The 22118-nt window shown below is 31.1% G+C and overlaps 3 protein-coding genes across 5 annotated transcripts; 2 read left to right on the top strand and 1 right to left on the bottom strand.

The window, feature by feature from the left end:
• The first annotated feature begins 3452 nt into the window (after positions 1–3452).
• LOC110612344 lies at positions 3453–4753 on the top strand. Its single transcript, XM_021753111.2, has 2 exons — positions 3453–4037; positions 4153–4753. Exons 1-2 carry the CDS (start codon positions 3694–3696, stop codon positions 4580–4582), a joined length of 774 nt encoding a protein of 257 aa, XP_021608803.1. The 5' UTR covers positions 3453–3693; the 3' UTR covers positions 4583–4753.
• Positions 4754–7918: 3165 nt separating this feature from the next.
• On the top strand, positions 7919–8803 carry LOC110610782 (putative peptidyl-tRNA hydrolase PTRHD1). The gene is made up of 2 exons (XM_021750856.2): positions 7919–8361; positions 8467–8803. The coding sequence occupies exons 1-2, from the start codon at positions 7936–7938 to the stop codon at positions 8647–8649; spliced, it is 609 nt and encodes a 202-aa protein (XP_021606548.1). The 5' UTR covers positions 7919–7935; the 3' UTR covers positions 8650–8803.
• Positions 8804–10029: 1226 nt separating this feature from the next.
• Positions 10030–15443, bottom strand: LOC110610319 (coatomer subunit beta-1). Of its 3 annotated transcripts, XM_021750186.2 has the most exons (6): positions 15237–15443; positions 12175–14234; positions 11306–11815; positions 10763–10848; positions 10375–10615; positions 10030–10262 (listed from the first exon to the last, which is right to left on the bottom strand). In XM_021750186.2, exons 2-5 carry the CDS (start codon positions 14218–14220, stop codon positions 10411–10413), a joined length of 2847 nt encoding a protein of 948 aa, XP_021605878.1. In that variant the 5' UTR covers positions 14221–14234; positions 15237–15443; the 3' UTR covers positions 10030–10262; positions 10375–10410. The 3 variants fall into 3 exon arrangements, with proteins under 3 accessions (XP_021605878.1, XP_021605877.1, XP_021605876.1); XM_021750185.2 differs by having other exon boundaries at positions 10030–10615; positions 12175–14246; XM_021750184.2 differs by having other exon boundaries at positions 10030–10615.
• Positions 15444–22118: the final 6675 nt, after the last annotated feature.

The raw sequence follows: 22118 nt of genomic DNA, 5'->3' as shown, positions 1-22118 counted from the left end.
ATTAGCGAGGAGGGAGAAGAGGGGTGGTGGGTCTTCTAAACCAAAATGATTTTAAATAAAAATTAATTTAAATTAAATTGATTTGATTTATCGGTTGATTAAATTTTTTTTATTTTTATACTTTATTTTTAATATTTTAATATTAAATTAAAATATTTTAATTTTAATTAATTACAGTTTAGATTCTGTATTATTAAAAATATATATCATTATTCACTAATTAATTTAATTTTTTTTATTAAAATTGAATTGAATTAAAATTTTTAAAAATAAAAATAAATTAAATTAAAATTTTAAATTAATTAAAATCTATCAATTTTTTGAGTGTGAACGGAATAATACTTCCCTTTTGTTGGCGTATGTGGACTTAGGTTGCTGCAATTTCATCCTGCCATGTGGAGAGCAGCCGTGTAAAATGTAAATGTCAATGAAATTACTTGGAAGGTTTGCGTAATTTAGGAGATAGGATGACCAAATATATTTTGTATCTTTTTTTTTATCTGCAAATGCAACTAAGTATTATAATAATTTTTATTATAAAGAAGACAAGCTATATAAAATTTGATTAATAATAAATAATATTATTGAATAATTTTTTTCCTTGTGTTTCTTCTGCTCCTCCGTGTCATTTTCTGTCGAATTTTACTCTTTTGTAGTATACTTCCACTCGATTCCAGGCCTTTTTTTTAATAATATTTATTTGTTATGTATGTTCTTCCTCATTTCAAATAGAGAGAAGAAGATTTTATTTTTATTTTTTTATAACAATTTTTTTGATCAAACACGAAAAGAAGATATTTAAGGAGAAAAAAAAAATAATTTAATGCGAAAAGTAAAAGAGATTAAAAGTCAAATATGAATCTAGAATGGATGTACTTTGACAACGCAACAACTGAGATGGACCAATCAACATGTGTCAAGTTTCCATTTTGATTTTATTTTCACCTGCATCTGCATGTACCTTGAAAATTCCTTTAAAATAAGTCAACTGCCGCATACCCACCGTAGTAATTTTTCCTTTTATTCCCTTTTCTTTATGGAATTTTAGTTTCAATTTAATTACTTATTATAGAATGTGTAAGAAGAAAGGCCTAATATATATATACACATATATTCTTTTTTAATTTAGTAACAAAAAGTTTTATTTTTAAATTTTTAAAAATTTTTAACAATAATTTCAATACTGATAAATTAAAATCGATTAAAATATCTCATAATCAATAAATTTTCTTTTAATTTAAAATATATTTAAACAGTCCTAACTTAAGAATATCAAATTTAAGATCAGAAGATAAATGAGTTTTATTACTAATCGTATTTTATATTCTGAGATTTAAAAAATAAAATTTCACGATAATTATGTAAATTTAGATAGAAAGAAAGATTTTCTTTCTCTTTTATTTATTTTTTTTTTATTCGCTAGTGATGTTTAATCGTCTCTTTATTACAGTATTATCTATCTTTGTCATTCAGGTCTGTATATATGGATACGTCATAATCTCTCTCAATACCATGTGGTTATTTAATTTTTTCGACGCGCATCGAATAGAATTCCGAGTGATTGGATTTGCTCTCCTTGCTCTAGTTACATCACCAGACCAGGCTTTTTACGAAAGGATTTGCGTGAAAAGTCTGTCCAGTCTGACTCCTTGACTGGACTGAGATGCACAGAATTGATTCACTTTAAAACAAATGGTATGATGAGTTTTAGAGTGTATTTCTTATTAGGGTCTGATAAAAATTTATTAGAATCTGACTTTACTCCGAGTGCAAAGGCCTGACAGACATGATATCAAATTAATAAATAGATTAGAAAGTAAGAGTTCAGCCATTGGTCAGTTTTGTCATTGACCTAATTTCCTCCAATAACACTTTTTTTAATGCTCGACTACTTATTACTTGTTTATTAAACCCTATATTATTATTATTATTCTTTGCCTCTGCCACCATCCGTTGGGGAAAACACATAAAATAAATGTGATTAATTCTTTAAAAGAAAATTTTATATTACTAATTATTTTAATAATGCTCTCTCTCTCTCCATGCAATTTGACTTTTTAATCTAAAAGTTAGAAATGGATCCTGATCATCCACATGGAATATTCGCGCCCTATGATATAAGTGGACCCACATCATCTAAAAATAAAATTTATTATAAAACATATCCACATCAATTTTAAATTTTTATAAAAAGATTTATTAATATTATCTATTTTTTGAATTTTGATACTACACGTTTCCGATCAGGGGAGATTTAATCAAAATCATCATAGACCATTTTGATTCAATTTGCCTCAAATTAATATATATTTTTTAAAAAATAAATTAAAAGTAAAACTGATCGAATCCTACATTCGAGTTTAAGAATTTCAATTTCAATGAATTATCAACTACCTTTTAAGGAAAAAAAATTGCATCGTATTTCACAAATAATTAATATTATAATAATTAATTTATATATTATTCATAATATAAAAGAAATAAACTATATTTTAAAACAGTAAAAATAAAAAGATCAATGCAAATTATAAAAGGGATGAAGTTTTATTATATTTAGTAAAAATAAGGGTAAAATTGATAATATCATCGAAACCAACAATAGCTCTGTACCTCTGTCAACTGAAAACCCCAGATTCATTGAACCTTGACATTGTCGTGTGATCCCGGCAGAGATTGTCCATTTCAGCTGGCGTATTCTCATGTACGCATGTTTCTTTAATTCAGTGGAGCTACAATGGCTCTCTCTTTTTTCTTTATTGTAAAATTAAAAAATTATTATTATTTAATCTTTATATTATAAAAAAATTGTGTTAATTAATTTTTTAATTTTTAAAAATATATTAAAATATTTTAAAATTATAAAAAATTTATTAATTAATTTATTTATTAAATTTAAAAACTAAATATTAAATAAAAATTTAAATATCTTTAATACAAAAAAATTAATTAATATAATTTTTTATAAAATTAAAATATTAACTAAATAAGCTTTTCATATCAGTATGATTAAATAATAAATATTTTATAATTAAATTTAATAAAAAATTAATTAATAAAATTTTTAAAATTAAGAAGTCATTTAATAAATAGTAAAATTTCTTTAAATTAAAATAGGATGGATGAATATTTTAAATTTGAAGCCTCGTCATCTAATTGTGTTTTCAGAAAAAAAAAAGAGAGAAAAATTATGTTCGGACATATTTGCGGGCTCCGGCCAAGTCGTGACACAGTAGAAGAGTGTTCTTCTAGTTACTGTTGATGCCACGTCACCGCGAACGTGTCAAAGCTGTTACGCCGCCGGCGGACATTAAATTTCTTTCATTAGGATTAAGTAGTACTTTTCTGATTTTAAAACAACGTATTTAGTATTTTACAATGTATAATCGTCGTATTTAAAAATTTCAGATACGTATACGTTTCTCTACTACTATATATCTATGTGTCTACTCAGTCACCTTCTCAACTCTTTCGTTTTCTCTCTCGTCTTCTCTTCTCCTTTTCTCTCTGCAGTCGAATTCAACGAATGGAAACCCAAATCCTCTTTCCTCTTTGAAATCATTTGGTTTAATCTGCTTCTGCTCATCGATTGATGACAATAAACCCTATCTGGAAGCCCAAGAGGAAAAGAAGACGAAGAGGAGAAGGGTAAGATCGTCTCTGCTGCTATTTCTCAGTCAATTTCTAGCTGTTCCAATGGAGGTTTTGGTGGGTCCCACCTTCAGCATCGAGGTCTCTTCTCCTACGGCGTTTGTCGTTCCTTCTTCTCAGGATAACCTACATGGTTCGGCGGCGCCTTCACCTTGCATCTTTTTGAAGCAGGACGACGATGATGGAGGGAGTGAGGGCTTGATTTCAAGTAGGATCCCGCCTGAGAAACCTTTGGATTATTCGTCGGATAGTTCGTCGTCGATTGGAGTTCCAGATGATAGCGAAGAAGAAAAAGACGAAGAAGAAGAAGGAGAGGAAGTCGACAGCTCTGTTTCGTTGAAAGGAGCTTTTGCTTGTTTGGATTCTTTGGAAGATTCTCTGCCAATCAAGTGAGTTTTTTACTTCATCTTTACGCGCACAAGTTTCAATTTGTTTTGAATCTTCAATTTCTGTGCAATTAGTTGCTATTTATGAACAAATTGGAGATAAAATCTGTGATTTCAGGAGGGGATTGTCGAATCATTTCTCAGGGAAGTCCAAGTCGTTTGGGAATCTATCAGATATGAGTTGTGTAAATAGAGTGAAAGATCTGGAGAAACCAGTGAATCCATTCAATAAAAGAAGAAGATTAATAATGGCAAACAAGTGGTCTAGGAAATCTTCCTTCTACAATTGGCCAAACCCAAAATCTATGCCTCTTCTTGCCTTGAATGAGGAAGACGAAAATGATGCTACCGCTCTTACTGAAGAAGAAGAAGAAGAACATCAACAAGCAAGCCCATCATCATCATCATCATTCTCAGAACAAGAAGGCCAAAAAGATCACATAATCCCACTAAAACTCTCAAAACTGCAAGAGAGAAAGTTCAAGGCTAGTTTCAAATCTCAAAGCTGTTTCTCTCTCACAGATCTGCAAGAACAACACTACCAATAACATCTTTACCAAGAGCTTGAGCTTTGCTTCCAAGGGTATTGAATGAATTATTTTAAAAAAAAAAAGAAAAAAAAAAAGCATCTTTGCTTCTGGTTTTTTTCTCTCTTTTGTTATCCTACTAGATGAAAGGGTTTTTTATCTTAGAAATAAATAACCATATCTTCAATCTTCTCTTTCTTTTTTTTTTTACTCTTTTTTTTTTCGTTTGTGGGGTTGAATAGATAATGGATGTTGGATATTTTATCAATTATAATCTTTTTTTATTTAAAAAAAAAATTAAAAAATTTGTTGCCAGCCATAAATGTGTATTAAATGGACAATCTTAGAATTGGATCTTATCTCTATCTTTATCTTTGAAAAAGGGAGGAATTTCTCATGTGGATATTCACACGGCGCCACCCTTTTGATGAAATTGTGAAGGTGCAAGGCACGTGTATCCATGCAATTACAAATTTACATTGCTGGATGAGATATCCTCGGCCCCCATATGTCATTTTCGAGACCAAATTTCTCAAGCAAATGGATTATTTATTTCACTTTTAGATTTTCAAGTCTATTTGGCACTACGGAACACTTTTGTTCTTTACGGTTTATTCAACTCTATTGATTAACATTAGCATGAAAACTCATGTATTAGTATTATTTATCTGTTTGAATTTATCTCTAGAGTTGCTTTGGACAAAACTATAAATATTGATTTCAAACATTAGATAAACTAATCATGATCTTGTTAACCTTTGCGTTTGAGTTTTTGCTTTCGCAATTCCATTTAAGCTGATGTGTAGGTATGTAATTTGATGGTTGTAAGTAGTAGTGACGGACCTAATATTTGTATTTATACTATATTAAAAGTATATACTTAATAAATAAAATTAATCTTTTAATTTTTTAATAAAAACCTAAGGGAGCTAAGCTTATATTCCATCCCCATTTAAAGATCAAAATTTCTGGGGACCCTAAGGTTCATCACTGCTTTTGGAATTTTGCTTTCGTGTCCAGCTACAAATACTTGATCATTCTTTAAATGATAGATCTTGATGCTTCTTTGCTGCTGTAAACTCACACCATTTGACTCTATTAGTATGTTACATCTTCAACTTTCTATTTATTGTTATTCCATTCTCAATGTATTTACCTTTATGTTTTCTAATTTATAAGTATCTAATTTAAAACATTTGAATAAGGAATAAGTCTAAATTATTAATGATTGAAAGGATAACTGTAAAATTATAGAAAATCTCCTTTAAAATCAAACAATGTCATTGAATCAAATATAATTATCTGTGATAATATCTATTATATTAGGAAAATCAATGAATCCAATTTTTGAAATTGTTCAAGATAATTTTTTAAAATTTTTAGAATCCATTTTTTAATTTAATATCTCTCTTATGAATTAAAATAAAAAAACTAATAGATTTGTTCGATTTAAAATGAGAATGAATTAATTATAAACTTACAATTTATAATCTAATAATTCACTTTAAGATGATTTTTTAAATATGTGATTTTTATTTATATACAATAATGATTTTTGAGTTGTTGTTGTTTGGGTTACTCTTCGATGAGTTGTTATCATCTATCAAAAAGAAACTGGTTCTAAACCGACAGATTAAACCAAATAAGAACTCAAAATTTTAATTTAATTTAATTCAATTTTAATATTTATATATTTAATTTAATTTTCATTAAATTTTAAAATTCAGTTTTATATTATTTTAGTTTGATCTCAAAGCAAAGCAACGGAATGCATACTCAAATGAGTTATTTAATTATAATAAAAAAAATGTGCATGGGTTATTATATAAAATTTATTAGTTTTATTATGTTAACCGTAGAGCTTGACTTTATGAAACATAAAGAATATTACTTTTATATTTTAATAATTAAAATATATAATCTTTAATTAATTTCAACATAATTAATAATTTTGTAAATGATTTTTTTAACAAACGATATCAAACGAACTCAGATATATGAGTATCAAAAAGGGAATAATTTTCGTTGTGATTTATGGCGTATCATTGGAAGCATGCCACCGTTGGATCCAGATCACTTGAACTACCAAATACCAAATACTATTCTCTATGTTACTCTAAGCATCTAATTGCTAAATAAAAATAAAAGTAAACTCAAAAAGAAAAATATACAAGTAAATTTATACTTGTGAAATAGAGGAAGAAATTACTTTGATCTGACAAAACTATTGTGTTTAAATATTACTTGATTTGATTTAAAATCAAATTAAATTAAATAAATTAAAAATTAAATTAAATTAATTTAATTGGTTAAATTTTTTAATAAAATTTTTATTTTTTATATTTTAGAATTTAATTAAATATTTTAATTTTAATTATAATTTAATCTTTTTATATTATAAAAAATAATATATTATTATTATTATTAATTAATTCAGTTTAATTTTTTAATTAAAATTAAATCAAGATAATTAAAATTTTTAAAATTAAAATAAATAAAAAATTCAATTAAAATTTTAAATTAATTTAACTCCATCAATTTTATCTATTTAAACTCTTCACTGCACCCCTACACCTAAATCAAATTTAGTATCTTTTCCTTTTTCTTTTTAATAACAAAATTATTCTCCTTTTCCTTCATCTCCAAGAACACATAGCACAAGGCCTTTTGGTAAAATCAAAGCACTTATCTTGTCTACCAACGCATACATATATATATTAAACAAAATAAAAACCCTATTTTGTCCCTTAATTGCTCCAAAGTCAACATTTCAATTTTTGGTATTATTTATTTATTTATTTTTCATTAAAGATCAGCCCACTCCTTCCCAGCTCAAGTGTGAATCTCTCTCTCCGGTGGGTTTGGCTTCGATTTTCTTGTTTTTTTTTTTGTTCTCGTTTAGTAAGCAACGACGTTGATGTTGAAAGTTTCACTTGGGAAGATTATGTTTGCGTAGTGTTTCTTTCATTTTTGATATTTTTTATTATTCTATTGTAGGTGGTTCTTGATTTCGAATATTGGTATAGTTATTTCAAAAATGTTCACAGTGCTCACTGCTGATTTTAGGTTACTTCAATCCTTCTTAGGCTTCGTCTTCATCGAGCCTTACTTGGTGCAAGAGAGTGAGAAATTTTCATTACTTATTTATATTTCACAATTCATTCGAATTTAAACAGGTTGAATTTCATGGGTATATGATATTTCTATTTACTTTAGTTTAATTTTATAAAAAAAATAAATTTTTAATTTTAATTTTTTCGATTTTAATTTCGATTTAGTTTGTAAAAGAACCGACCATAGTAGATCCCCCACAAAAGGTACCATTTCTCTATAGGGGTGTCTTTGTGTGTATAGGGAAACGAGGAATCCATAAGATGGCTAGAGCAAATTACTATATTACCCCAATAACTGCTATTCTCTCACCGGGTCGTTGCATTTTCTGCCTCCCTCATTTCACTGTTTGGCAAAATAAAATTAGGGTTGGCAGCAGTCTTACCTCTCTTCCCCTGCGTTTCCCGACTCGGTCACTGACTCGACTTTGCTCAAACTCAATGAATCATATAACGTGTGATGCCGCGGATGAGGCTGCCAATTCTCAGAAAGATGCCGGGAAAGGTGAAAAGCCGGAGGATGTGGTGGTGCAGTATGTAGTGTTGCGGCGAGACCTAATTGAAACGTGGCCGCTGGGAAGCGTTGTTACTCAGGGATGCCATGCCTCCGTTAGTGCAATTTGGTCTAACAAGGAAGATCCTCACACGCTTCAGTATTGTAGCCCTGAAAACATCGATTCAATGCACAAGGTATGAATTTAGATCATTTATCTGTGAAAGTTGAAATTCCTCTATTGTTTTTAGAATGAGATTGGTATAATTGCATGATGAAGAAGACTTGTGTGAATGAAAAAGGTTACTCTTGAAGTGAAAGGAGAAGCACAGATATTGAATTTGTCAAAGAAGCTCACCGCTGGAGGCATTGCTCATAAGCTGTGGATTGAACAACCTGAAAATATTCCTACCTGCCTTGCAACTAAGCCTTATCCCAAATCTGTTGTTTCATTGTTTTTCAAGAAGTTGAAACTCTGCAAGTGATTTTCTTTTTTACTTGAATCAATTTCAACCAAAATTTCATCTATTGTTGCTTTCTGATCTTTGCTCTCTATTGTATTTGATTTTTGAGGTATTGATTTCCATGACTGGATTTTTCTGCTCTTTAAGACATCCAAATATAATTTTATTTTTGTAACTTTTATGAATTATAGGATTTAATATTATCGTAAACATAAAAAATTTCATTCAAATGAAAGTCAAGTATTTGAAAGTTGCTCTTGTTAGGTTAACCGGTAACTTATAAGATCAGATTGGAGTTTTATACTCTAATGTCAATTTCAATTTAATTCTAATTAAATTTGATGTTTGAAATTTTTAATTTTTCAAAGAAAAAATAAGTTCAAGACAAATTAGATGGATTAATTTCCAGTTTTGTTTGCAATATATTTTGATCAATTTAAGCGCATAAAGTTTTAATATATTATCGATTAGATTGATTCAGTTTCAGTTTCGAATGAAACTCTAACCGGGTTTAGATTCAAAACGAACCAGGAGAGAAAATGCGTCTGCGATCAGTGAAGCACCATCAATTTAGCTTGTGGATAGAATCTAAAACGAAATTAAATTTAGGTCTACCTATGTTGAAAGGCATAAAGATCACTTAATAAAGCATATAAATCAGCTCATGCTTGGTGCTACATCACAACGGTTTCTCTTCTCACGGTAGAGCCGAGTTGGTCTATGGTTTCTAAGGCAAGGGAAGGCTCTATCTTTTCGGTTCTCCATTCGACGGGTTCCCTCCTCTTGCACCAATGGGTTGCTGTTTGTTAGAGCGTCTCTTTATTTTTGCAGATCTGAATTTGTTAAGTGAGTGTATTCTTCTTGCAATTATGATAGTCGCTTATCTGGCTTAGAAGCTAAGCCTACTGTGTCCCATCAGCAACCAAAGAAGAGCTCATCGAGGGCAGGTGATGGCGTCAGCATGCTATGAATGTCGTGATCCTACCTTTCTTTTTTTACTGCTGGCGAGAGATGCTGAGATCTAATAAAGGAGGTTTCTATGCGTAGGAGGTTTCATCTTTCTGGAATATGATTTGCTGTACTTGGCTCCAGGCGGAAGACCTGATCGATGCCTGATGAAGGCGACACTGGTTCTTGTTCATCCCCTTCCGGTTAATTTGCTAAGGGCTTATGTGGTTGGACTTCGCTTTTGGACTGAGCTGTAGTGGACATCAAGCGTATCTCAAGCCTTGGCCCTTTTGATCTGGTGAATGAACTTACCTTGTTTTATTCCAAATTGGGCTGAGGTTTGTGTATCTTATCTAGTGGGCTCCGGCCTTTTTGCAATGTACCCAATAGACTTCAATGCACTTGCAGGTAAAAGATAAAAGATGAAAAAAAAGGCAGGTGATGAGAAATTACGGGGGAAAAAAAGTCGCAATGCTCAAAAATTATATAATTTGTTCTTCAGTAACATTCTCATCTACAAAGTAAGCTTAAAATTTAATGCTATAAAGAAAAAAGAATCAAGGGAAAAATCCTGTTCAACTGAAAATCCGCAATTTAGCCACTTCCAGCATAGCAGCACTACTCGCTAGGTACAAAAAGAGAACAACAAAATAGCTAGACAATATTTCTGATCCAGTCTCGAACACCTGCATTAGTTGATAAAGATTCAGGAAAACCTTATTTAACTTACAAAGGTTCCAATCTGAAAAGATGCCTGATGTTGCAATTAGCAAGCAAGCCAGTAACTGATATCAATACCAGTGTGATTGGAAATGATAATGTTCATGTCTGAAATTAACTGCCTCCCTTCTGCTTGAGAGTAATCTTATCCCCCAGACTCAGAGCAATTCCCTGGGTTTTGCTCCTTATCCTGATGTATCCACTAAGCTTCCCATCTGCCTGTTTCTCAATGCTTACATTTACCAGAGCATCCTCACCGAAAACACTTTTCGCATACAAGTTAGCAGCTAGAAATCCGCATTCACCATCTAGTGCAGATCTGAAACTCAGCCAGCCAAAAAGACACTTTTGTCAAATACCAATTCATATCTCCTCTTAAGACTAGTATACATAAAAGTATATTCTTCTGAATATTATTGAAAAACTGCATAGCAACAAGTCATCGAGGCAAGTTAAAGTAACTTACGGTGCAGTGAGACACTTCATGTTGGTCGACATGATAATATGGTCGAGGAATTCCTTCTCATTTTGAATTATTGTATTAACAGCAACCTGAAATACAATTTGCAAACAAAGATTTAAAAAAAACATACTTAGAAGGGTGATTATATAAATGAAAAGCAAAATAAGGAATAATTTAACAGCAGAGTTCAAACAAAAAGACAGATTAAATGTATATGGTACTCCATATTACGTGCACATTGATTAAATGTATATGGTACTCCATATTACGTGCACATTATGCATTCAACCAAACAGTTAGTACCAAATTGAACAGAGAGGAAACAGATAGCCCACACGATTCACACTATATACCACACAAGTTTGATGGTGGCACCTGTGGAGTTTGCGAAGAAAAAACCACATAAAATAAACCCTTTGCATGATAACCAGGAAACAATTTGATAAATCCCATGTCAATCATATGCTGCTTCTTTTTTTTTTTTTTCCAAAAAAGGAAGAAGTATAATGAATGGTGGCAACATGTAAAAGGAAATGCAAAAGGTACCTTGTTTTCCCATTCAAACTCTGCCCACATTGTTCTAAAAGCAGCATCTGTACAAACTGCAGGAGAGATGTAGTCCATAATATCGATGTGAATGTCATTAAGGACAACAACTGTCCGCTCAAGCACATTTGATGTCTCATAAACAATGTTCCCAAAAATTACACCAGTTTCAGTTGAGGACACCTTGATATTTGCCTTTATTTGCTTGCTTGATTCAGGAGCAAGCGTGTAATTCTGAGGACGCTCAACAAGTTTAAGATCACCCATAGTTGCTAACTCCAAGCACAAATTCTGAAGAGTTTCCTTTGTCCGGTTGATAACTGTGACATCAAGTACAATATCATAGTGATGAACTGTCACATATGCCTCAGCATAGACAGGGTCACTAAATCCAGTGAGTTGAAGGATGCGGTTAAGCTTGTTTGCGTCATCCCCATCCTTGATAAACTCTCCAGTTGCACGTTTCAAATCATCTTGAACTTCATCTTCCAACTCCAGCTGACTCATACCCTGAAGTTCAAATGAATTCAGCAAAGATCATTTCATTATCAAACAAGTAAAATAAATCTGAATAATGCCATTAATAACTTGAAACCCATAAGTCATAAACCATTATCAAATAAAATGATGAGCTCTCAGATACCCAAATAAATCTGAAATTCACAAGAAATAGTACAAGAAGAAGCTTTGAACAATTCACAGCAGATAACATAAATTATGTAATGAACACACATACACGATTTTAAGGGGTAGTGGGGGAATTGACACAGCATACTTCAGAAAGAATACCCCTTTTTATGAGAACATAGCATTGAATCACATATTGTAAGAGATACTAATACAGCTAAAGATTGCAAGTGTCATCTTACCTTCCTGCTCTTCAAATGGTAGAAATCAATCAGATCATCTGGTTGTGCATGAGAAACCTGAGCTTTTGCTTTTAATTCCTCGGTTTCCCTCAATTGTTTCTCTGAAAGCATTTTTACAAAACTCTGACGGCAAGACTGCAACCATATCTTTCTGATCTCATCACCAGTATTGCATAGTAATCTTATGCAGAGTAGAATCCTATCATAAGAATCATTATCAATTGGGTGGGATAAAACTGATGATTGTCCTAATTGTAGCATAGAAACCATAACCAGCAGCGCCTGTGTGGATGCCTTGTTAACCTCAACTTTAGAGGGCTGCACCTCTTCCAATCGGAGGACAAGCTTTGTCAGAGTGCACGCAACAACTGCTCCAAGGAAGAAATCACCAGTGAGGAGAAGGGATCTTAAATTCCCTGAAGAGAGTGTTCCCTGAACAATGGTAGGAGGAGAAAACGCAGTTTCTGAAGCAGCACTCTGTGTTGCATATGTCCCATCAGCAAGAATTGCTGGTCTCCTGGAAGAAACAGTAATGAAATTTGCCTGTGGAGGCTTCTTTGAAGCATCTGGTGCTTCACCTTCTTCTGAAACTGAATAAAAAGGCAACTCCCCCAGGCACTGCTTGATGGTAGCTATGCCATTCTCAACTTCAGAAAGAGATAGGCAATATTCTCCAATAATCCAAAGAGCACAAGAGCAGACTCTTGCTGCTCGGATTTGGTAGAAAGTGTCCAACAGCCTAGTTATTATGGAAACCCTTAGTTTAGGATTAGTTTCTATTATCTCACGAACGAAAACAACCACATCAATAGCTGAAGCAACATTGCTATCTCCAAGGAAATCCATCAATAGATGAACCACTGTGCTGGCAACTTCTGGGAACTTAATAGCACAAGAATGAATAGCTTGAATAAGCATTTGTCTGTACTCCCCATTCTTCTCAAGTTCTCCATTCTGAGTCTTAACAACTTCCTTCTTCAACATAAGAACAACCTCATTGATGTTCCGTGGCGTGATCAACTCAAGGACAATATCAAGTGTCTTCCTCCGAATGTCAAGATTTGGGCTGGAGAGTGCCCTAAGCACATCCATAATTAGATCCACCATGATATCTCTATGAGATGCTTTGAGTTCATTCAGCCGATCAAGCACAATAAGCTTCACATTGTTATCACTCTGAGACAAAAGAAGTTGACAATATGTTCCAGCAGCACTTCTAATAGCAGTAGGGGCAGATGACAGAGAAACAAGTGTCCCAGCACATTCATAAATAACTGCAGTAGAAGGGGCATTTAACAAAGATATAATGATCTTAATGTACTTGCCCTTCTCACCGCGATTTGTTCTGCACACCTTTCGAATCAACTCCAACACAACCATCTGAAGTGATTCACCCCATTCAGAAACCCTATCGACATTGCTCAAGAGATAATTAATGGCTCGATCCTGTGCACATGTGAAAAGCATGAGAAACGCATTCCTCTTAGCAGATTGGTCCTGCTCAGTTGAAAGAACCTTCTCAATCATTTCAGGGGCATCAACCAAAAGTTGCTCACCCTGGGGAAGCTTATGTATTGACATCACAGCTAATATAGCATTCCTCCTGATAAATGGATGTCGATGCTCCAGATTTTGCAGAACTGAAGGGATCAATGGCTCAACTATTTCTGTTTCATTCAAGCGGCACAAAAACCTCAATGTCACCCCACGAATGTATTCGTTTGGATGCTGAAGGTTGTTTCTCAAGTTTTGGCATATCAAGATCATTTCAGGCAGCACCCGACCTTTGGCATCAGTTTTGTCAATGATCTCCAAGTACAGAAGCAACAGTTTTTGGATTGTGTGGTCCTCTGAAGGCAAAACATATCTAACGATCGTAATGAAAAGCTGGGGAAGTGTTTCACCATTCAGCAAAAGACTGATTGCCTTCTTCATAGCATCTACCTTTGCTGGCACATCATTGCCTTCAAGTGCTTCTTTGATCTCATTGGCAATTGCTGGTGTCCCTTTGTCGAAGTGAACAAGCAGAGTACAAGATTTCTCCATCTCTTGTTTGTTTCCTGATAACACAGCTAAATTCAAATCAACACCAAAATTACAATATTAACTTAATTTGATCAAACTAATGGAAAGTAAATAAACAATGTAGCCACCAGGAAAATGTCTTTCAAAAGCTAGGTAAGAAATTTATTATTTCCTTTTTATCTATTTCCAAAAGATACAAATGAATTTAAAATGAGATAAGAAAAAACCATGATCCAACTACCTATGCATGTCCAAGCAAGGTTCCACTCATCTAGATGCATTATTACAACATGACTGTCATTCCATGATGACCCATTTCCAAGTCATGTGACAGTCTGAAACAGACCACTGAAGAATAGCTTATATTTTCATTCGATGGTTAGAACACCAACCAAGACTTGGTAGCATGTTTTACCCTGAAATCATCGGCTAACTTTTACTTGCATGACATACCTCAAGTGAAGCCTCCGCACTTACCACTTCAACTGAGATATTAGTGCTCAAAACTACAAGTTTAGTAAAAATACAAGCAATACTAATTGGCAACAAAAAGCAAATGTTCACATACCATTGCATATTTGACTACAGAGTACAAACCACAACAAATCAGATCTAATATTCAGATTAAAAGAACTTCTTAAGCATACAAAAAAATACAGTATAGATCTGCTCAGTCAGTGATTAAAGAGCAGGAGCATGAGCATCACTCTGTTACCTCAAATAGTAAATTAGATTTTCCTCAGTTCAAATAAAAAAACATAATGCGATACCTTAAAAAAAGATTTCTACTTATATTTTAGAACAAATGAATTGATATGTAAATTCTATTAAACACACAATTGGTTTCACTCAAACCAGAAAATCAAAATTGAAAACCTAAATCCAGTAACTTCTTCCCCTAATAACCATGGAAAGAACAAATGATTGGGTGCCACAACAATTAGATAAAAGATAAAAGAAAAAATAACGTTCCAACCATTTTCTAGGCATCCAAACAGATCCCGACGACAAGGAAGGGGATAAAAGAGAAAACGAACCTTGTAGCGATCAGATCTGAGGAGGAGACAGTGAATTGCAGTGAAATTGAATGATCAAACAGAGTCGGGGTGCAGGAGAGCGCAAGAGACCATTCGAATCAATGGAATCTAATAATAGTTCATTCTTATGAGAGCAGGGGCATGTAGCGAAATGAAATGCTCTCAGATCCGAGATCTACCCCTGTTGTGTGCTAATAAGCGAGTTAGCGAAGCTAGCAAGGAAGATGAGGACTTCGTTGAAATATTTTCAAGGTTTTTTGGTCTTTTCAGTTAAACCTTCCACGTCATTCAACGAATAACTCAAAAAGAAAAAAAAAAATCCCCCATTAGGCATTTGCAAATTCTGAGAAGCCCAATGGAGGCCCAGAGTCTTACAAATGGGTTTCATGTCATCAGTGGATAATGGGCTCCATCCCGATTTCAGTTCTCGTTTTTCCATTCAATTCGATTCAGAATTAAATCATTGCACTCTCTAATTGGAATAGAGCGGATCTGATTCAATCCTGTTATGATAAATTCCAGTAATATATGATCGTTTTAAAAAAATGTTGGAGTTTAATGGTTTCTATTATGGATTTAAATTTTGTAGATTATTTGTTATTTGAATCATTTATATAAACAATTAATATTTTATAATAATATTTACAATAATGAACCCGAGTAATTTCCGACACGCTTCCTTGTTAAACTGGATATCTTGTCCGAAAATCTTCCCAGGTTTCTTAAACATCATCCGCTTTATAAGTGGCTCTATATACTCCCTCTCTCTGCACTCGCTTCTTTGCATCAAACACTCGCCTGATCTTCAAACATGAAGGTGCTAGGCCACGTGAAGAGGGCGGTGAAGAAGCTGAAGTTTCTATTAAGCTTTAACCTCAGGCGGTGGCGCTTAGATTCAATTATCCACAATGCCTCTAAGAGGCGGCGGCGTTTGAGCTTTAACGATCGGTTAGGATTGCATGGGTGCATTGAAGATGTAGAAACAGATGAAAACCAGTCAGTTCGAGCCCTTCAAAGGACCAGAAGTTATGCTTCTGAGGAAGACATTGACCAGAGGGCGGAGATTTTCATAGAGAACTTTCGTCGGCAACTTTTGCTAGAAAAGCAGGTTTCTTTTCAGCTACGATACTGCCGAGGGAATAGTTTCACTAGGGATTATTAAATAGTGCGGTAAACTTTTAGATAATAACAAACTGAGTTTGGATAAATATTTTTTATATTTATACTTTTTTACGTGAATTTTATTTTCTTTCTTATTGCATCCATTTTTCTTTTATGCATTGAGCTTTTTTAAAAATGATAATGCAGTCTTGGGGGGGGGGGGGGGGGGGAGAAGAGACTCAATCCCTACACCAGAAATGGAATATAAGATTCTTGAGCCACTAAACTAGGAGCCTAGGCATTGCATCTATTTATTTGATGAAACTGAAGGATGCATGATACATTATTGAATACTGAAAGTTCGATTTTTTTTTTTTATGGCTATATATACACATTATTGATGAAACTAGGATGCAGTTTCATAATTATTGATCACCTCCTGATTTCCTTCTTCTTCAACACACTCCACCATATATATATATATATATATTCTCTTTCCTTGGGCTTGGGCTCCTCACTTTCATTTTGCCTTGGCCTTTGTCTTCCTTCTTCTTTTCATGTACAAGTTCTTCAGAATAAGCTGCCTCTTCATTTGCATTCTCTTCTTCTCCTTTGTGTTTATTCTTGATCGTCTTTATGATCTTCATGCAATTCACTTTCAATATACTTAACCTGCGCTGCCTCCTAGGTTACAACTCTGGAGTTTCATAAGGCTTAACCTTCTGATCTTTCCTATCTTTAATGGAAGTGATATTGTACAATATCCATGTCCCACACTTCCTTTTTTTGACATTATTTATTTTATAAAAAAAAAATAAATTCTTTTATTTTAAATAAAAAAATTATTTAAAAAAATAAATCAATTAAATTAAATTCTTATAAAATTTTTTATTCCAAACTAATTGAGAAAGATTAAAAAATTCTAATACTTGAACTACATGGATGTTTGAGATTTGCTTGATGGGGTCGATTTGCCGTGACTTAGATGTATTTGCTTGTTTTTGTGTGGTTGGGAGAATTTGAAGAGGATATGATCTTCTCCTTCTACAGAGTGCTGTTACTGTCGTTGTCCTTTGTTGCCGTAAATTGCCCTTATGGTAGGGCAATGATGCTGAAAGACCCTGCTATGTTTAAGACTTTGAAACAGTGATGCTAAAATCGTTATTGGAAATATACAACTAATCAAACTCATTAAATATAAGAAGATGAATATCTGGCAGAATATATAAAATGTGTTGTTTACTTGTAGAACAAACAATAAATAATTGCCATCTTATTTATGAAGAAAATTAAAACCAATGCATGAGAATTAAGCAAAGAGAGAAGGATGGATGACTTAAAATATATGTAACGTACCATGTTGAAAACAGATTTTAATCCCTAGACCAAAAAAAAAAGTATGAGTAAAAGAAGGAAAGAGAATGGAAAATGTATGGGATGTTGAGAAGCATGACTTGCGCTAAATAGAAAAAGGTATAAAGGGACCAAGTATGGATTTTGAGTAAAAAATAACCTTTGTAATGATGTTGAATTTACTTTATATTATATTTAAGATAATCATTTTTATAAAAAAATTAAGCCGAAATCAAATCAAAACTATTTAAATTGTAATCATTTTTGAACTTAAATCGTTTCAAAATGAAACTATTTCCAACCATGAAACCCTGTAAACAGATAAGATCTAAGAGAAAGTAGTATTTTTCAAGTTATTCTTGGCTATGTTTAGCTGTATCATGAATTTAATTAATTAATTAATTAATTAATAATATATAATAATTAATTTTTAACATAAAATATATATAATAGGTCTCGTGAAAATTTGGTTTCTTAAATTTTAATTAATTGGGCGGGTATAAGAATTTCGTGCGATTTCAATTGTTGTATGTATTATAATAAATTTATTTATTTTTACTATGAAATGGAAATGAAATGAATAAAAAATGAAGGATGATGCATCAAGCAACCGAGACATGTGGAGGAATGTTGACTCTTCCAATACATCACCAATTTCTTTTCTTTATAAGTACTCACGGGTAGTATTAAAATTATACTGTTATATACATTAACTAAACAATTATTTTAGTTTTATGGTTTTTTTTAATTGTTTAAAATAATGTAATTTTAATTTAAATCTCAAATAAAGACTAAAACGTTCAAATTCATCTCTATATTTATTCAAAATATTCAGTTTAATATATTTATATTAATTTCATTAATATTAATTATCAACATTTATATATGTATAGAAAGTAATCATAGCACACAAAGAATAAATGAAATCAATTTCAAAAAACATGTCAATATATTTGTGATATCATATTCCAATAATGTCTTTACAATTATTTAAGGTGATTCAATCAACCAAATTCCATATCCCATCGCCCATTTCCTTCCACAAAAATTATATTCTAACGTTAGAATTAAATCTCTAAAATTAACCAAAAATATTAATATTCTGAAATTTAGAAAATATAATTTTTTTAATATGCATGTGAGTTTGGCCAGAGAAAATTCGTTCTTTTTTGTTCATCTCTTTCTTTTGTTTGCTAATAACGTTTAATTGTCTCTCTACTACAGTATCATATGTTTCTGTCACTCATATTCGTACGTACGAATGCGTTAAAACACCCTATCATTTTCAGACAGCCATTTAATTTTCTCCGGTGCGCGTGTTGACAGACCTGCGAAATGATTGAATTAGCTATTCTCTTTCATGTTATGTCACCAAATTGGGGTATCTCCCGTTGGACCACACCCATTAACCATCCGGCCTACTTCATGTGTTCGGGTTAAAACTTGCAATAGTGGATCGGTCTACTCGAAAATCGCTTAATGGGCTTTGAATTTGCATTTTTCTTTAGGACTCAGTCTCATTTTCAGACGACGGTCATCAGATATTATTCAATAATATTATTTATTTTAGTAATAGTGTAATTAATTAAAATAAAATAATTATATAAAAAAATGATATTTAACATTTTTATTAAAATATTAATACTTATTTTTGTAAATTCAAACCGATTCGAGGAGGAGATACTTGATTAAGAAGTTAGCTTTTCTTAGAAAGAAGGAGGCAATGCTTTTTTGAAAACATTGATATCCACTTTCCAAAATTCCTAATGGTTATGGAATGGCTTGCTGGAGATGCTTGATTAAGAAAGATGCTTAATTGAAGATTAATATCTACTTTTATTTTATTTTAATTTTTGGACAATGATTTTAACATTGAAATTAACTAGTCTATTTTATAATAGATATAAATGTTGATGAAATGGATGATGTGATGGCCACTTAATTTGGACAACATAAAGTCTATAGGATATTGGGAAATATAATTATTATTGGAAATTATAATAAAATAATTTCATTTCTATACTTAACTATATAAAATAATAAAATATATTTATTGGGTTTTAATTCAATAATATTTTAATTAATTTTATTTAAAATTAAATATATTAATCAATTTAATATTAAATAGAATTTGTGATATAATAACATGATTCATAATTAAATTAGTTCTTGACCACGATGCCTAGTAATGGTAATGGAGCTCACTTTTTTTTTTTAATTATTTTTTTTTTCTTTTTACAATTTTTGATAAGGAAATTTACCTACAAATGATTCTTTGAACCAAGCATTAAAGTTTATAAATATTAGGGAAGAATCCAAGGTGTATTGAATTAAATTTAAGAGATAATGATAAAAATTAAATATATTGTTTCACTTGTGAATTTAAATTAAAAAAAATATATATATATTTAATAATTATATGCATGTGTATAGGTTATCGCAACAAAGGTTGCTTTTTTTGGGGTTATCAGTTATTTTTCGTATTTTTCTGCACAGGAACAAAACATGCCTTTTAAGGAATTTATTTGTCGAAATTCGTTAAAATGTCTCTTCTTCTACCACACATGTATGGATTATTTATTTATTTATTTATGCAGATAATAATGAGATAAATATTTAAAAAAAAAAAGAAAAAATAAATTAGATCAAACAGTTTTGGAAAAAGAGAGAGAGAGAAAAGTGAGGCCATTTTGGTTGAACACGTCACATCAAGGTCTTTCCACTTGGAACACCAACTCACGAGTGGATTAGCCAACAACAGGTTGGTTCTGCTAATATCCCTCCAAAGCCTTGGGCCACTTCCCCCCTTTTGTTTGTGGTCGTTTCTAATTCTACACAGGTACAAATATTTACCCAATATAGTAATTTTATCACAACTTTTTAGTGTTTTTATCTCATCAAAATATTAATATTCAGAAGTTAAAAATAATCTTGTTACGAAAAATTCTGATTAAAAAAAAAGAAAAAAGAATGTATGAATAGGCTTAGCTACACCTTGGTTATCATAAAAGATGACAATCCATCGATAGTGGATTAAGCCAACCTGTACATAATCCTTTATGTCGAGTAATCAATTAATTAAAAAAAAAATGCCACATCATAGGTATTCTCTTCTACGAAATTACATATTTAATAAAGAGATGATATAAATAATATTATTTTTTTAAATAAAGATTATGCTTATCTTTAATCAAGCTATCAAACAACAACATGTCAACAAATTATTATATCACAGCAAGTAGTAGGTGGCTCTTCTTTGTGTTCCACTTGGCAATGCACTTCTTCTTTCTAATTCCTATAGGTCACCATTACTTTATGTTTTCTCATTTGATAAAATACTGAAAAAATATTTTTTATTAACAAATTTTTGTGAGTATCAAAAAATTTAAAAATATAAAAAAATATTTTGTTATAAAACAAATGAAAGCGCAGTGAATTATAAGCTGCATGATTATACTAAAATCAAAGTAACTAAAAAGCTATTTTTTATGCTACTTTTGGTTTTTATCATTTTACTCCTCATTTATTATAAAAATTTAATTTAATTAATTTAAAATTTACTGTATAATTTTATAAGAATTTATTTAATTTTTTCTTACAAAATAAAATATGTCAATTGAAGAGTTAAAATTTTCATACTAGAAGAAAAATTAAACATATAATCCTGCATGAAATACAACATTTAAAATAAAAATAAATAAATAAAATAACATAAAAGCATGTATGGTTTTCTATTTCTTTTAAACTTGAATTTTATAAGCTAAAAAAAAATTGGGTTATTTTAAGTATTAAAAAACGAAATAATTGATTTTTTTATAAATATTTTAATTACAAATAATAAATTTATTATTTTATTTGTACTGTTTTTCAAAGCAAGTAATATTAAATAAATTGCAAAAGCAACGGTGAGGCCAAGCCGGCGACGGCAATTCCCATGGGGCATCTGCTTTTGCTGATAGTGCATATTTTGCCTAATAAAATAGCAAAAGTCACACTTTATTTTGTTCAACAAAACTATTCATTTGCTTTGAGATTAGCTTAGTGTTTTACCCTTTTCACATTCAGACTTAGTCTGTTTTATGAAAAAATAATTTATATTTAAAAAATATTTTTTATATAAAATATGTTTCATATATAAAAAATATTTGCTATTACTATTAAGAGTATATATATTTTTTATATTAGAATTAAAACCAACAAAAAAAGTTACTTTTTAAAAAAAAAACATATTGATTCAAAACCTTTTCGATTGAATTTTTATATTTTTTTAAGATAGTTCTAGAAATAAAATTCTATTTAATTTTAAAATTAAAATAAAAGAACATTATGAATGTAGTCTTTTATTATTTTATATGTAGGAAAAATATTTTAAAAGAAATAGAGAAGACAAGAGACCTGCAAAGCAAAGTGTTAAACGTCCAAATCAAG

This window comes from Manihot esculenta, chromosome 3 (genome assembly GCF_001659605.2).
Source record: "Manihot esculenta cultivar AM560-2 chromosome 3, M.esculenta_v8, whole genome shotgun sequence".
Taxonomy (NCBI): domain Eukaryota; kingdom Viridiplantae; phylum Streptophyta; class Magnoliopsida; order Malpighiales; family Euphorbiaceae; genus Manihot; species Manihot esculenta.
This window is presented reverse-complemented; position numbering and strand designations above follow the sequence as displayed.

Coding starts and splice junctions, on each gene's coding strand:
- LOC110612344 (XM_021753111.2), top strand. CDS start 3,694: ATGGAGGTTTTGGTGGGTCCCACCTTCAGCATCGAGGTCTCTTCTCCT. Junction 4,038..4,152: donor GAAGATTCTCTGCCAATCAA/GTGAGTTTTTTA, acceptor CTGTGATTTCAG/GAGGGGATTGTCGAATCATT.
- LOC110610782 (XM_021750856.2), top strand. CDS start 7,936: ATGGCTAGAGCAAATTACTATATTACCCCAATAACTGCTATTCTCTCA. Junction 8,362..8,466: donor ACATCGATTCAATGCACAAG/GTATGAATTTAG, acceptor TGAATGAAAAAG/GTTACTCTTGAAGTGAAAGG.
- LOC110610319 (XM_021750185.2), bottom strand. CDS start 14,220: ATGGAGAAATCTTGTACTCTGCTTGTTCACTTCGACAAAGGGACACCA. Junction 10,849..11,305: donor AGTTTGAATGGGAAAACAAG/GTACCTTTTGCA, acceptor ATTGTATTTCAG/GTTGCTGTTAATACAATAAT. Junction 10,616..10,762: donor ATGAAGTGTCTCACTGCACC/GTAAGTTACTTT, acceptor GCTGAGTTTCAG/ATCTGCACTAGATGGTGAAT.